General features: G+C 50.7%; 1 protein-coding gene across 3 annotated transcripts in view; it reads left to right on the top strand.

Moving 5' to 3' along the window:
• The first annotated feature begins 8554 nt into the window (after positions 1-8554).
• MED27 (mediator complex subunit 27) overlaps positions 8555-15457 on the top strand; it is a 208924-nt gene continuing 202021 nt past the window's right edge. For all 3 annotated transcript variants that reach the window (XR_010729024.1, XM_066255891.1, XM_066255892.1), the window contains exons 1-2: positions 8555-8770; positions 12278-12422. Coding sequence is in view for 2 of the 3 variants with exons in the window: in XM_066255891.1 (XP_066111988.1) it covers positions 8568-8770; positions 12278-12422 (348 nt within the window). In the remaining variant the exon portion in view is untranslated. The remainder of the gene's footprint in view (positions 8771-12277; positions 12423-15457) is intronic.

Consider the following 15457-nt stretch of genomic DNA (forward strand, 5'->3'; position numbering starts at 1 on the left):
TTGGTCCTCGAATGTCCCACCATATACACAACATTCTCTTATTCAGAGTCAAATTTGGTTTAGAGGTGGAAGGGTTAGGTTTTCCGGGTTCACAATATGCCCTTTTCCTTACAATGTTTTTGTAGGTAATCCACTTTTCATCCCCAGTTATCATCCGGTTCAAGAAGGGCTCGATTTTGTTCCGAGCAAGCAGAGATGTACATATGACAACTCGATCATCCAAATTCTTCTGACTTAATTCATGTGGCACCCATCTTGAATATTTCCACACCAATCCTATCTTCCGAATGTGGTCCGAAATGGTTTGCTGAGTTGAATTAAGCCCTTCTGCGATCTCCGATGTTGTCAGAAAAGGATCTTGCTCCAACATGGTCTTAACAACATCGTCATTGATCAAAAATGGTCGCCCAGAACGTGGCTTATCAGAAAGGTCGAAATCACCTGTTTCGAATTTTTCGAACTATCTTCTGCATGTCCTATCAGAAACTGTACCTTCACCAAACACTTTCAATAAATTTCTATATGCTTCTGTAGCATTTCTTCCTTGTTGAAATTCGTATCAAATATAGTGGCGTAAATGAACTTTATCAGTAGCCATGGGTACACTATGGCTTCACACATAAGACTAACGTGAATCAACTTTGTTTTAGTTAATTTGCTACGTCAGTATGTATACATTAGGTGACAAAAATAGAGAGGCACTCATGCGCCAAATAAACTTGCTTACGTATCGAAACTTGTTGTGATAGAAACGGAATTTCGATAACGATCAAAATACCATGCTGTTTTGATTATTATCACTTTGTATGATCATACTATAATTTCAAGTCAGGAGGGAACATAAAACTAAAAACAATAAACGAGCAAATAAGACAAGCAAAGAAACAAAATCCCACAGACACAGACAACAGTATGGTGGCTCCCAGAGGGAAGAAGGGGTGTGGGGGGAGGTAAAGGTTCAGGGAGATCAAGTATATGGTGATGGAAAGTTTGACTTTGGGTGGTAAACACACAGTGCCATATGCCGGTGATTTTCAAGTTTTTTTTTAAATCTCACAACACACGTAAACTAATTACTAAAATTCTGTGACAAAAAAATATAGGTAAAAATTTGATTCATTCACACTGGACAGCTATTGTGTTGGATGTTGTCATTTTCTACTTGACGATCTAAGGGGAAAGAGATCAGTGCCCCTGACTAAATAGTCAGAGATTGCATGTTTTAAAAATTCTTGTGGCGTGCCCATTGAAAATTGCTGCAATATACAGATGATGTATCATAGAATTGTACTCTTGAAGCCTGTGTAGGTTTATTAAGCAATGTCATCACAGTAAATTTAATAAACAAAACAAAAAAAAGAACTTATATAAAGCCATTGAGTGGAACTTTGGTATTCATTAAAATGGTTTTAGAAGACTGTTTTATGATAGGAAAAGGTATTTAAGCTATATTATGAAAAGTAGAGGGAGGTCATATAAATAGTACTGTTCCAGTTTTGTAAAAGAAGCCGTCTGTGTGAATAACCAGCATGTTGAGTGGTAGAATTATGCATAAGTTAATTTTTTATGTAGACTTTTTCTATAGTTTTTAAGACTTCAAAGTCAGTGTGAATTTTTGTTTGTGTATATGTAAAAGGAAGGGAGATAGTGAGGCAGACTCCCGCATGTGCCCTGATGAGGATCCACCCAGCAACCCCATCTAGGGCCAATGCTTGAGTACCGAGCTATTTTTAGCACCTAAGGCTGATGCACTTAAATGGAGCTATCCTCAGTGCCCGGGCCATGCTTGGACCAATCGAGCCACTGGCTGTGGGAAGGGAAGAGGGAGAGAAGGGGGAAAGGGAGAGGGAGAGAAGTAGATGGTTGCTTCTCCTGTGTGCCCTGACCGGGAATCCAACCCAGGACATCATCTGCTGGGCCGACGCTCTATGCATTGAGCCACCAGCCAGGGCCCAGTGTGTATTTTGTAATTGGAAAAATAAACAAACACGTTTTTAAAAATGCCTTTAAAAAGACTCCTGCTTTAGGTGAATGGATTGTTTCTTTGTCAGGAATGGGCTGTACCTTCTTTTGCTGCCTCTCCTGAGGCTCACCAAGCTTTGGAGGAGAGGGTGCGGAGCTGGAGGGGGTGTTGCGAGGTGTAGGGGCTGCTGCTCACGCAGGAGGTCCTGAGACTCAGCCCCCCACGCTGAGGCGGCTGCCCCCGGGCCTTGACCTCCCCTGGGAGCTGCAAGCCTGGCATCTGCCCTCTGCTCTGGGGTTCTGGCTGGCAGTTCCGGGGTTCAGGAGCTTCTGCCTGGCAGTCCATGGTCCCTCCTGATCAAAATACACCATCCACATAACACAGCAATAGAAGTAGAAGGTGAGTCCTCTCTCAAATGGGCTGCGGTCGGGGCTGCACAAACAGCTTGCGTTTCGCTCCGCTTCGACGTAGCCTAATGTGTTGGTAAAAGGGTCCGTTCCCGAGATGTTTCGTACTTAATTACGTATGAACATGGCAGTAAGTGGAGGCCCCTAATAACATGCTTGGTGGTTGATTAAGTGAGCGTACAAACGGGCAATCAATCGTTTACTAAAATATTTAAAACGCCTCCCGGCTTCCTGGAACGGGAAGAACGTGGCTCGTGCACGGTCCTCCGCCCGCGGCTCTGCCCGTGGAGACCTCCCTGTCTCCCCGGTCTCGGCCTCTCAGCTTGGACTCTTCTGCCCCACTTTCTCCATAGCCAGAGAGGGGGTTCCGAAAGCAGCTCTCATCACGTCACACCCGCACTTAACACTGTCGCACTCCCTTCCCTGTACCCACCGCCGCCCCTGGTTAGCCCTTGGGCCCCTTGACAGGCCGGACCCAGGGCTCCCCTCTGCCCAGGACGCTGTGATCACCCTCTCTGGAGACTCCAAAATTCTCTGTGCAGCAGGTCTCTTATCCTGCACTTGACCCTCACTGCGCTTCACCTTCCATTTGTGTCTGCCTCCCCTGCTAGGCTGTGAGCGCGCACGCGCCCCCCCCCCCCCCCCCCCCCCCCGCACCGTGAGAACGGGACAGTTCTGTGCGGATCCTTGTTTATACCTTTGATTCCGTGAATGCTGCTGAGTCAAGGAGCGGATTGGGAGGGCAGTGGCTGTGATCTGAGTCGACGGGGCGATGATTCTCTCTCCTCCTTCTCGAACTGACTGCCAGCTCCCCTTCATCTCATGCTCCTCCTGGGTTGTCATCTCTGGAGGGGCTCCCCCTTCCTTCTGGTCCATATGCAACACCTGAGGTCCAGAAGAATGAAAGCATTAGCCGGAGAGGCATGAGTCAGGGGCGGAGGCTCCAGTCTAAGCAGATGTCCTGATCTCCAGGGTCTTCTTTGTCCTTGGGAGGTCCCTGGGGTCATCATGGTCACTGTCAGGTCAAAAGCATGATCGGCAGGAAGGAAGAGGAAAACAGAAGTGGGAGAGGAGGAGATTCTCGCTATTCTTGCTTTAGATGAATTATCAGCCATCTGATTCTAAGCAGTGGAAAGGTGGTTGATGCACTGAGTCTTAGACAGGTGAGTGTGGGGGAACACGTAATCCACTTCAGGTATTTTCAGTGACATTGACTGAGGCTAGAGTGGGCTTGGTTTTATCATGGGCTCCCCTGCTGTTCAGCAAACTGTCGAGGACATTAAATATCTATATTTATTGGATGACTGACTCAACTGCTTACCGTGTCCCTGGGACTGTGGGGCTGCCGCTATTTAATCCTCAGAACAACCCCAGGGTCTTAAGCATTATGCCATGCTGATGACGACAGGTGACTTAGTTATGTTGTGGCTTATCCAAGGCAGATTGGTTTTAAATCCTTCTGGTGACATTCTGCCTAACTGTCCAACGCAGCGTTCTGCATCCAGTGAATCCTTAATAATTATTAATTGATGAGGGTGCTTTCGCAGCCTGAATGCTTAAACCATGTGCCCTCTGAATATGATGGGAGCTGCAGCATATTTTAATTAAATACTGACAACTTTAATTCGATTGCTCATTCTAATACACTTGAGCTGATAGCACCGAGCTAATGGCTTGTTCATTTTGGAAGATATTAGCAGCAGGGCGCTGCCTTTTACCCAAACATAAGATCACAACAATTAAAATCTGATATTGTTTGAAATGAACTCCTTTAAAGTAATTTATGTCCTACAAACACACGCAGAGGCAATAGATGTGCCAATGTTCTCAAGAACTTACAACACCTTAGAGAAGCTCTCTGTTCTGTTCCTTTCCACAGTGAAAAGTTTTCCGTTGATAGCAAGGTGAGACCCCTTACTAGATTCAGGGGAAATGTGTATTTCCACGGATCAATTTCTGAGTTTCCCTGAAGAGGGGGAGCCACAGAGAAATCCGGAAAACTAATGACTGTGGGAGCAGAGTGTATTTGTCCTTAACTGCGCCAATCAGAGTCTAAACTGCTGAATCTGAGCCCAAGACAAAGGGAAATTTTATTGTGCGCGTTGTGTGGGGAGTAGGGGTGGGTGGGAGGGGTGCTGAGAAGGAGGGAGGAGAGGTGCCGTCTGCGTAAACAAAGCGATGAAATAATTTGGAGAGCGGGTTCAGAGGGCAAATATACTGTGTTAACTCACTGCTTCAGCTTACACTGAACACCTATTGTGCCCCAGGCATTTTGAGTCCCAGTGGCCATGAGCCATATATCCCCATGGGGTTTGCCTAGAGCATAATTTTTTTTTTTTGGAGATTTTATTTATTGATTTTACAGAGAGAGGAGGTTGGGGGAGGGTGGAGTAAGAAGTATCACTTCCTAGTTGTTTCACTTTAGTTGTTCATTGATTGCCTGTCTCATGAGCCTTGATCGGGGAAACCCAGGGTCTCCAACCAGCGACCTCAGTGTTCCAGGTCAATGGTTTATCCACTGTGCCACCACAGGCCAGGCGAGAGAACCTGATTATTCTGAACCAGAGGTCCAGGCTTGGGCTGCAGGGGAAACGATGCACCCCCTGAAATTGTATGCAAAGCCTCGTGTTGATAGGTAGATATTGGTGTGGGCCAAAACAGACTGGTACTTTTTCTTCTGAGGCTAAAAAAGTATACAGCAGGGGTCACATTCTCTAAGCCTTCAGGGGTCCCCCGGAATATGAGTAAATATGACAGCAGAGTTTGTCTTCTCTAATCTTCCCCCGGAAAGGATGAACCAACTGAAGCCAAAACCCAAACAAGCCAACGAGCACAGGTATTTCACTTTGCAAAGGTAAAAAAAAATATTTTCTACAAAAAGCTTTAAAATCGCATGGCAACTGTTAGTAATACTGTATTGCAACTGAGGTAGAGGGGGGGCTTGGGGGAGGGGGAGTGAGGTTGGAGAAGAAATGGGATTGTTAATAAGGTGACCAACGTTTTTACAATGAAAAGGAGGACAAAAATAAATTGAAGAAAACAATATCGTAAATAAAAGGAACATTTTATTCATTGCAACAATAATACACTATAATATGATAAATGCATAATAAAAACATTTGTAATATTTTATATTGTAATTATGCTTACATGCCTATTAATTTTTAATAATAATTGTAAGAAAAAAGTACTCATTTAGATACAGATACGCCACATCATATGCAATGGATTGACTCTGCATCAATTGAATATGGACATTTACAGGTTAGTCTTCCAATATAGAAAAGAAGGACATGTAGGAGGACACTTTTTGAGGGAGGACGGAACTTACCAAAGAAGTGTCCTCCCTAAAAGAGGACGATTGGTCACCTTATTATTGAGGAAGTGGGTTTAAGGTAAGCTACACAATTGTCGGGAAAACTGGAAATTTTTCTTACCACCTACTAGGCTGTGCCTACATTTTCCATTCTCCTCATGGATGGCCATTTAAAACAACTTATCCTGACAAAATTTCAGTCTTAACTTGCAACAATAGTGCAAATAATGTCTGAATAGCTTTCATCCAGGTTCCACAACTGTTACTATCTTACTGCATTTGTTTTATCTTTCTCTAAACATATCCATACTATTTTCTTTTTCATGCAGCAGAAAAGGGTACTCCTTTATCCCTTCAGGGCATGTTTCTCTAAATGAGGATATCCTTTTCCATAACCATAATATAGTGATCAAAATCATTACATCATCACCGATAAAACACCATGAACTAGTCTGCAGCCTTATTCAGATTTCACTAATTGTCTTGATCGTGTCAGCAAAAAGAAAATCCCAGATCATGTGTTGCCTTCAGTTATCCTGCTTCTTAAAAGATTTTATTTATTGGTTTTAGAGAAAGGAGAGAGAGAGAGAGAGGCAGAGGGAGCAGGAAGCATCAACTCATAGTAGTTGCTTCTCGTATGTGCCCAGGGTCTCTAACTGGCAACCTCAGCATTCCAAGTTGATGCCTTGTCCACTGTGCCACCACAGGTCATACAGCTGTTCTGCTCCTTGAGTCTCTTTCACTCCGGAACTGTTCCTCAGTCCTTTCCTGTCTTCCGGACCACGTTTTATGGGAAAGTACTGGTCGGTCACTTAGTCGGATGTCCTGACCAGATTCAGGGTTTGCATTTTTGGCAGGACTGTCACAGAATCACATTACCCTCTTCTCAGTGCATCGTCCCAGGAGGCAGCTTGTCCCACCGCGGTGTTGTTGACCCTGAGCTCTTGGTCAGAGTAAGATCTGTCAGGTTTCTCCGCTGTGAAGTCCCTAGTACCTCCCCACCTTTATATTACTGAATTAAAAAATATATGGTAAAATATGCATGGCATTTACCACTGCTGGGATAACCAGTGTGTTACAAGTGTGTTAGGGTTGCTCACGTGCACTTTGCCTAATTGGTGCACGAGCACCAGTCAGCGGCATGTGTGTACAGTCTATGAAAGGCTGTGGGTGCTGGCCCTCAGGGCGGCAGACTGCAAACGGCAGGTTGCCTGCCACCATTGGCAGAGGCCATCCTTTGCCAGAGAAGGGGATTTCCTCCCAGCCTGTTTTGCAGGAGAGTCTGGAGAGAGAGGAAAGGGGTTTCCCTGTGCCTGCTTGCTCGTTTTGCTGTTGTGAGACTTTAATAAACAGAATGGCCACCATCCTCTGGCTACACTGTTCCTTTACCAACTGCCCAAATCCAATGTGAACCTGCACGGTCACGGCCACTGGCCTTTAAACCACTTAAACCATTTTATGTGTCTAGTTCTGCAGCATCAAGTGCGTTCACACTGCTGTGCAACCCTCACCGCCATCTACAGAACTTTCTCATCTTCTCCAGCTGAAGTTCTGTCTCCATTAATCAATCGCTAACTTCCCATTCCCCCTCCCCCAGCCCCAGGCAACCACCATTTTACTTTTGTTGTTATGAATTTTCCCACTTTAGGGACTTCATATATGTGGAATTGTCCTTTTGTGGCTGGCTTATTTCATTTAATATAATGTCTTTAAGGTTCATCCACATTGTAGCATGTGCCAGAATTTCCTTCCCTTTAAAGCAGGGGTCCCCAAACTATGGCCCGCAGGGCCGCATGCGGCCCTCTGAGGCCATTTATCCGGCCCCCGCTGCACTTCCAGAAGAGGCACCTCTTTCATTGGTGGTCAGTGAGAGGAGCATAGTTTCCATTGAAATACTGGTCAGTTTGTTGATTTAAATTTACTTGTTCTTTATTTTAAATATTGTATTTGTTCCCGTTTTGTTTTTTTACTTTAAAATAAGATATGTGCAGTGTGCATAGGGATTTGTTCATAGTTTTTTTTATAGTCTGGCTCTCCAACGGTCTGAGGGACAGTGAACTGGCCCCCTGTGTAAAAAGTTTGGGGACCCCTGCTTTAAAGGCTGATCTACTCCTTGTGTGTATACACCACGTGTTGCTATGTATTCATCTGAGAATGGACACTGGGTTGCTTCTGACTTTTAGCTATTTTGAATAAAGCTGCTATGGACGTGCGTGTGCAAATATCTGCTCCAGTCCTCATTTTCCCTTCTTTTGATCTGTACGCAGAAGTGAAATTGCTAGGTTATTAATTTTCCCTTCTTTCCCTTGCGGGGCAATACTCTGAGACTATATAAATACCCTGTTACTCCTCACACTTTCACTCACTAGTTTTAGCATCCCTTCATTCTATCTGAATCAATTATTATTCCAAGGGTGCCAAATGGAAATTTTCATTCCATCACTCCTTCCACATTTATTAGTTGGCATTCTACTAAAGGGGAAAATTTTTTCCCTTATCTCCTATTTATTTATAGCTGTGGACACATTTTATTCAATGGGTTATAATTATTTACTCCATGGACACTTTAGTTCTCTGAGCGATTCTTTTCCCTATAACTCCCAAGAGCGCAAGTCTGGGGAAATGCGGGAACTTTCTGTACGTCCTTGTGGACATCTGAGAGTGGAGCCTGACTTTCCCTAAATCGAGATTACTTTCTTGCCCATGTAGTTCAAGTGAACACCCTCCCCTTGGCGAGTTTCCCGCTCAAAGCACCTGGGCTGAGCCGACCGGTGGAAACTACATTTCCCAGAGGCCTTCGAGGCTTGCGTCATCAGAGAGCGCGGCTCTTTTCGCTCGTGAAGCCGGTTGGCTTCGGAGAGTCGGCTGTGGCGCCGGCAACATGGCGGACATCCTCAGTGTCGGCGTGAACCTGGAGGCCTTTTCCCAGGCAATTAGTGCCATCCAGGCGCTGCGCTCCAGCGTGAGCAGGGTGTTCGACTGCCTGAAGGATGGCATGCGGAACAAGGAGACGCTGGAGGGCCGGGAGAAGGCCTTCATTGCACACTTCCAGGACAACTTGCATTCGGTCAACCGGGACCTCAAGTAGGTACCGGCTGAAGCGGCCGGGGATCGGGGACCGGCCCGGCTCCCCCGCGTTCCGACCCCGCGCGAGTCTCCCTATTCAAGGGCTGTTCTCCCTGTCCCTTGCTCACTTTCCCTCCTCCACGCCCCTGTCTGTCCCGCAGGGACCCCTATGCCCACCTCCGCGTCCCCCTCTCGCTTCTCTTGGCCTCCTAGTCCTGCTGCCCCCCGCCGCCCCGGACCCCTTCTCTGGTCGTTCAGTCCTGACGAGGAGACCGGCCCTCCCCATGAACGTCCACTCCCCGTTTCAGCTCGGCAGGTGTCGCACCTGTAGGCCCTCGGTGCGCCACCGTGTACTGGACTGATGGTACCGAACGGGACTGATGAGCCCGGACCCGGACCCAGACCCGGACCCGGGCGCACCTGCTCGGGGTTAACTCCACTTCCACGCTCTGCACCTGGAACTCATCAGTTCCACCTGCCCCACCCCCCAAAACGCGACTCAACGGGCCTCGATCTATCTTTCCCTCCCCTCCCGACACCTGATCGCTGTCGCTGCCGGTTCCCTGCCTTCCAGGCTCGGCCGGCGGAGCCCCTCACGCCAGACGCCCCCTCCCCTCGGCTCGAACTCGCCCTTCACGGTTAGGCTTGCACATTCCTTTCTCTCTCTTGCAGGTTCCCTTCTTTCCTTCTCTAGTGTAAGTGGTGTTGTAAGAAGTTAAGTGGGTACGTGCTTGTAAGATGCACACTGTAGGCACTGTTTTCACTGGTTGGGTCTTCAGGTTCCTTCCCTTCCTTACGAGCCCAGTCGTGCCCAGGGAGGTCAGAATGGGGGGGTGTTGGCATTTTACTAACCTGAGCAAGGAGAGGCATTTGGGGAGCTAGCCCTCTTTTGAATTCTGGAGTGGTTGGATTTTTTTCTTTCTTTCTCGGTGTCCCAGTGGAGAGCCCAAGTTGATCAGGCGTCCCTGATTCGACTTCCCAGTGCAGTGGGACACTCCTGCTTGTCAGCAGGGCTGGCAGCCTCTTCGAGACCACTCTTGAGGCGTCTGTGAGGAAGCTACCGATCAGTGCCGACACTAACTGCCACCGGAGGGAAAGACACGACCGACACACAAGTTAGTTGCAAGAATCACACAGGCAGTTTATTACTCACAAACCCTTTTGGCGTGCCTGGGTGCAGCTTCAGGGGGCCCCGTGGGCGTGCTCCTCTCGGCTGTCTGGTCAGAGACAGTCCACGTTCATGTTGGAGTCTGGGGGACTGGAGGGGCCCCTCAGCTTTTCTAACCTAGGCCTTCTAACAGGTGTCAATCTACAGGATTATCACCTCAAACCACCTTTTTGGGAGGTCCTCGCAGGGAGCCCTTTTTATGTTAATCTACTGAAATGTTACACCAGGCCACTTTTGAGATGTTCCTAGGGAGCCTCCTGTCTACCTCAGTCCACAGAGTGATGACATCAAACCACTTCTTATCTATGTATAACTTCACACACACACTAACTGAGCCCTGCGCAAAAGGCAGAGTCTGTCTGTCTGTCTGTACCCACTATATCAATTCCTGTCCAGATGGCATAACTTTCTTATTTAATTTCCTTAATTGCTTTTAATATTATATCTCAATTACTTTTATGTATCTTCCATGTTTTTCTATATTTCTATATACTTAATTACTATAACCTTATATTACCACAACACTCAGTTTGTCTCCTTAGTAACCAGTTGGAAGAGGGAGCTAGAGTAGAGGAGGAGGTGGTGACCAATGATGAGTGCCTCTCCCTCCACCCCCCAAGAAGTTTCCATCTGGGGAGGGGAACCAGGAAACGCCCCCCCCCAAGTCCCACATCGCTTGTGGTTCCCTGACGTAGTGTGGGTCAGTAGTCGCCCTGCTCGAGCGGATACGTTGGTCGGCTTTTCTCTCTTCCGTTTCCTCTCTGGTTTGCCTCCTGAGGAACGTTCGGGCCGCCGAGCCCCTCCCCATTTTAGGGAGTTTAGGAATGTTTACATTACCCCTTTGCCTTCTCAAGTCTTTCTACAGCCGTGCCCAGACGACGGTGACGGAAGGTTCCAGAGGGAGCCTGGCATGAGGAGCTGCTCCGAGAGCCCTGCTGTTGGCAGTTGGGGGCCCCCCGGGACGTGCTCCCTGCTGTTGGCAGTTGGGGGCCCCCCGGGACGTGCTCCCTGCTGTTGGCAGTTGGGGACCCCCCGGGATGTGCTCGCTGCTGTTGGCAGTTGGGGGCCCCCCGGGACGTGCTCCCTGCTGTTGGCAGTTGGGGGCCCCCGGGACGTGCTCCCTGCTGTTGGCAGCAGCTGGGGGCCCCCCGGGACGTGCTCCCTGCTGCTGGCAGTTGGGGGCCCCCGGGACGTGCTCCCAGAGTGGGCAGTTGGGGGCCCCCCGGGATGTGCTCCCTGCTGTTGGCAGTTGGGGACCCCCGGGACGTGCTCCCTGCTGTTGGCAGTTGGGGGCCCCCTGGACGTGCTCCCTGCTGTTGGCAGTTGGGGGCCCCCCGGGACGTGCTCCCTGCTGTTGGCAGTTGGGGGCCCCCCGGGACGTGCTCCCTGCTGTTGGCAGTTGGGGGCCCCCCGGGACGTGCTCCCTGCTGTTGGCAGTTGGGGGCCCCCCGGGACGTGCTCCCTGCTGTTGGCAGTTGGGGGCCCCCCGGGACGTGCTCCCTGCTGTTGGCAGTTGGGGGCCCCCCGGGATGTGCTCGCTGCTGTTGGCAGTTGGGGGCCCCCCGGGACGTGCTCCCTGCTGTTGGCAGTTGGGGGACCCCCGGGATGTGCTCCCTGCTGTTGGCAGTTGGGGGCCCCCTGGGACGTGCTCCCGGAGTGGGCAGTTGGGGGCCCCCCAGGGCGTGCTCCCTGCTGTTGGCAGTTGGGGCCCCCGGGACATGCTCCCTGCTGCTGGCAGTTGGGGGCCCCCCAGGACGTGCTCCCGGAGTGGGCTCCTGCTCTTGGCTCCGTTCTGGCTCCTCTGGCGTCTCCCTGCTAGACTGGCGTGTGAGCGCAGGCCACAGCCCCCTCAGCAGTGTCTTCCCGTTCCGTTTCTTACTTATCTCTTCTCTTCTGCTAAGTTTTACTATCTGGGAGCACCATGTGCACCTCTCCCTGTGTGAATAACATCATCATTCATTCAGTTACTCGCTGTTCTGCCTCATGTAAGGATCTGTGTGTGGTCTGAGAACTCAGTGAGAAGCAGAGGTACACCACATTGCAAAATTCCAGGTCTCCTCGCCCCTCGTGGAGAACAGTGTGAGTTGTTAAATCTCAGTTTTAGGGTTCTTACTGATTCCAGTGCCCTTAAGTCCCTCTGCCCCCCAACTCCTTTGGAATGGCACCAGAGGCTCGGTTTTAAATAAGTGCCCACTTAGGGGTTTTCTTCATTGTCCCTAATCTTTTTCACCTTTCATAAAAGTATTTTCTTTTTGAGGGACTTCTGACGGGCCGTCTGAAGAGCAGCCTTTGACCAGTGTGGGGGCTAAGCTGGCGTCTGAGTGAACTCAGCTTTGATACATCTTTTCACTTTGCAGTGAGCTGGAGCGTCTGAGCAACTTGGTAGGCAAGCCGTCCGAGAACCACCCTCTGCACAACAGCGGGCTGCTGAGCCTGGACCCCGTGCAGGACAAGACCCCTCTCTACAGTCAGCTCCTGCAGGCCTATAAATGGTCAAACAAGGTAAGGGCGACATGGCAGAAACGGAGCTAAGAGGGGAAGCCACGTTTTCTAGTATTTCATAAATGCAGAAGGGGAGGGTAAAATTTTATTTATTTTTTTGTTCTTGATTCAGCACGCAGTTCCAGAGTTGGAAGTTTTAGAACTTCTCTCTGAGTTACTGCCTATAGCAAAGGCTTGGAAGTCTTTGAGGCTTATTCATTATACTCAGGAATTAAATTAGAAACATCGCAGTCGGGTGTGTTTAACCTGGAGGCTGGGTGTAGGAAGCAGCTTTTATTAACCCCTTGAAATTATAGGCAAAATGTGGTATGCGCTTTTTTTTTCATCATGAAAGACTTCCTAGCTTTCCCCAGATTCTCAGGGGAGCCCGTGACCCCCAGAAGGTTAAGAGCTAGTGGTGTACGTGTTCACCCTCAGTGTCGTTTGTGTGGCCGGCACTGTTTCCCGGTCCTCTGGACGAGAACACTGGAGTGCTGTTCGGCAGCCGGCCCGCCCCTCACTCCCTAGTCCCGCCCCTCACTCCCTAGTCCCGCCCCTCACTCCCTAGTCCCGCCCCTCACTCCCTAGTCCCGCCCCTCACTCCCTAGTCCCGCCCCTCACTCCCTAGTCCCGCCCCTCACTCCCTAGTCCCGCCCCTCACTCCCTAGTCCCTTCAGGCCCCGTCTGAGGGCGCCGTTCTGTGCGTGCTCCGTACAGTTTGCTGCGCGGTCTCCTTCAGCAGGCCCCTGGCGGAGACCCCTAGGACGCTGGACGAGGAAGACTAAACGGGGGAGTCGAAAACTAACAGAGCAGTGAGGTTCACAGCTTGGGAACAGTTTGTTCATGTCAAGGTCCTTTTGTCTGGGAGCTGTGGGGTGCGTGTAATTATTCTTTTCTTCCTACTGATAGAGAGTGTATGTCTGGAATGATTTGGGAGCACTTCTCGTTAGTCTGCGCTACCTCCCCAGACAGCTGTTCTTAGTTATTGGTGGGAAACTTCTGCCCCTCAGTTACCCACTGCTTTTCCCCTCTCTTCCCTGGTCCTTGCCCCTGTCAGCCCTTGGGGGACACGTGAGCCTTGACGGTTTTTCTGCTGTGCAGACCTTGCTCTTTGAATTTGTCTACAGAGGGGTATTTGGTATTCTTTGTTTTAGGTGGAACCCTGGGATGGTCTGGGATTCAGGGAGAAGCGATCGATCGCGGGGTGCTGAAGGCAGACGTGGGCCTCGGACGCACACATTTAGCCTTTAAGGCTTGTCTCCCGAACTCGGGGCTGCCGGTGACAGATACTCAGTGTGGTCTCGAGGGTCAGGTGCCCACACGGTGTGGGGCGCTGTTGCTCTCTTGCCCTCTAGACCTGCCCTCCCGGGTTGGCCTGATGATCCCCAAGGTGTAGAACAGCTGGCCTGGCAGTTCGTAGGTTTGCGTGGTCCTTCTGCCAGGTGACCTGGTACCCACCTCAGACTCTGGAGAGGGGTCCTGGCCCTGCTTGGTAGGTGGCCGCAAAGACAGTTTATTACATCCAGGGGGTGGGGTTCTCTCATTGGCCAGCACAGATCACTAGGCGCCCAGGAACTGGGGTCTCCTTGGAGTTGGAGAGAGGCAGTTCCCAAAAGGGGGGGGGGGACGCAGGGCCAACAAAGAAACTGTGTATCTGCTGCGGCTCCCAGGGCAAACCCGAGGCTGCCCCAGGCCTTCCCGGAGCACACTGCCCTCCCAGGCCGCCCTGCCAGTGCCTCCTGGTGTTCCAACGGGTACTCGCGGGCTTTTGGACATGAGGTGACCGTGACCGTGGGTGGGTGGGACGTGAGCAGCTGGTGGCTGGTGTGACCTTTCTCTGGTCGGAGTCCTCATCTTGCTGTTTGCTGTTTGGATGTGGAAGCCGTGTTGGTGTGTCGTGTGGGTGAAGCTGTTCTTGGAACATGCTGAAGTCATGGGGACTTGTCAGTGGTGGGGACGCTCAGGGTGAAGTAACGGGGACTTGTCAGTGGTGGGGACGCTCAGGGTGAAGTCATGGGGACTTGTCAGTGGTGGGGACGCTCAGGGTGAAGTCATGGGGACTTGTCAGTGGTGGGGACGCTCAGGGTGAAGTCATGGGGACTTGTCAGTGGTGGGGACGCTCAGGCTGAAGTCATGGGGACTTGTCAGTGGTGGGGACGCTCAGGGTGAAGTAACGGGGACTTGTCAGTGGTGGGGACGCTCAGGGTGAAGTCATGGAGACTTGTCAGTGGTGGGGACGCTCAGGGTGAAGTAACGGGGACTTGTCAGTGGTGGGGACGCTCAGGGTGAAGTCATGGAGACTTGTCAGTGGTGGGGACGCTCAGGGTGAAGTAACGGGGACTTGTCAGTGGTGGGGACGCTCAGGGTGAAGTAACGGGGACTTGTCAGTGGTGGGGACGCTCAGGCTGAAGTCATGGGGACTTGTCAGTGGTGGGGACGCTCAGGGTGAAGTAACGGGGACTTGTCAGTGGTGGGGACGCTCAGGGTGAAGTCATGGGGACTTGTCAGTGGTGGGGACGCTCAGGCCGAAGTCATGGAGACTTGTCAGTGGTGGGGACGCTCAGGGTGAAGTAACGGGGACTTGTCAGTGGTGGGGACGCTCAGGGTGAAGTCATGGAGACTTGTCAGTGGTGGGGACGCTCAGGCTGAAGTCATGGGGACTTGTCAGTGGTGGGGACGCTCAGGGTGAAGTCATGGGGACTTGTCAGTGGTGGGGACGCTCAGGCCGAAGTCATGGGGACTTGTCAGTGGTGGGGACGCTCAGGGTGAAGTCATGGGGACTTGTCAGTGGTGGGGACGCTCAGGGTGAAGTAACGGGGACTTGTCAGTGGTGGGGACGCTCGGGTGAAGTAACGGGGACTTGTCAGTGGTGGGGACGCTCAGGGAAGTCATGGACTTGTCAGTGGTGGGGACGCTCAGGGTGAAGTAACGGGGACTTGTCAGTGGTGGGGACGCTCAGGGTGAAGTCATGGGGACTTGTCAGTGGTGGGGACGCTCAGGCTGAAGTCATGGGGACTTGTCAGTGGTGGGGACGCTCAGGGTGAAGTAACGGGGAC

The sequence above is a fragment of the Saccopteryx bilineata genome, chromosome 2, assembly GCF_036850765.1.
Source record: "Saccopteryx bilineata isolate mSacBil1 chromosome 2, mSacBil1_pri_phased_curated, whole genome shotgun sequence".
NCBI classification, from domain to species: Eukaryota; Metazoa; Chordata; class Mammalia; order Chiroptera; family Emballonuridae; genus Saccopteryx; species Saccopteryx bilineata.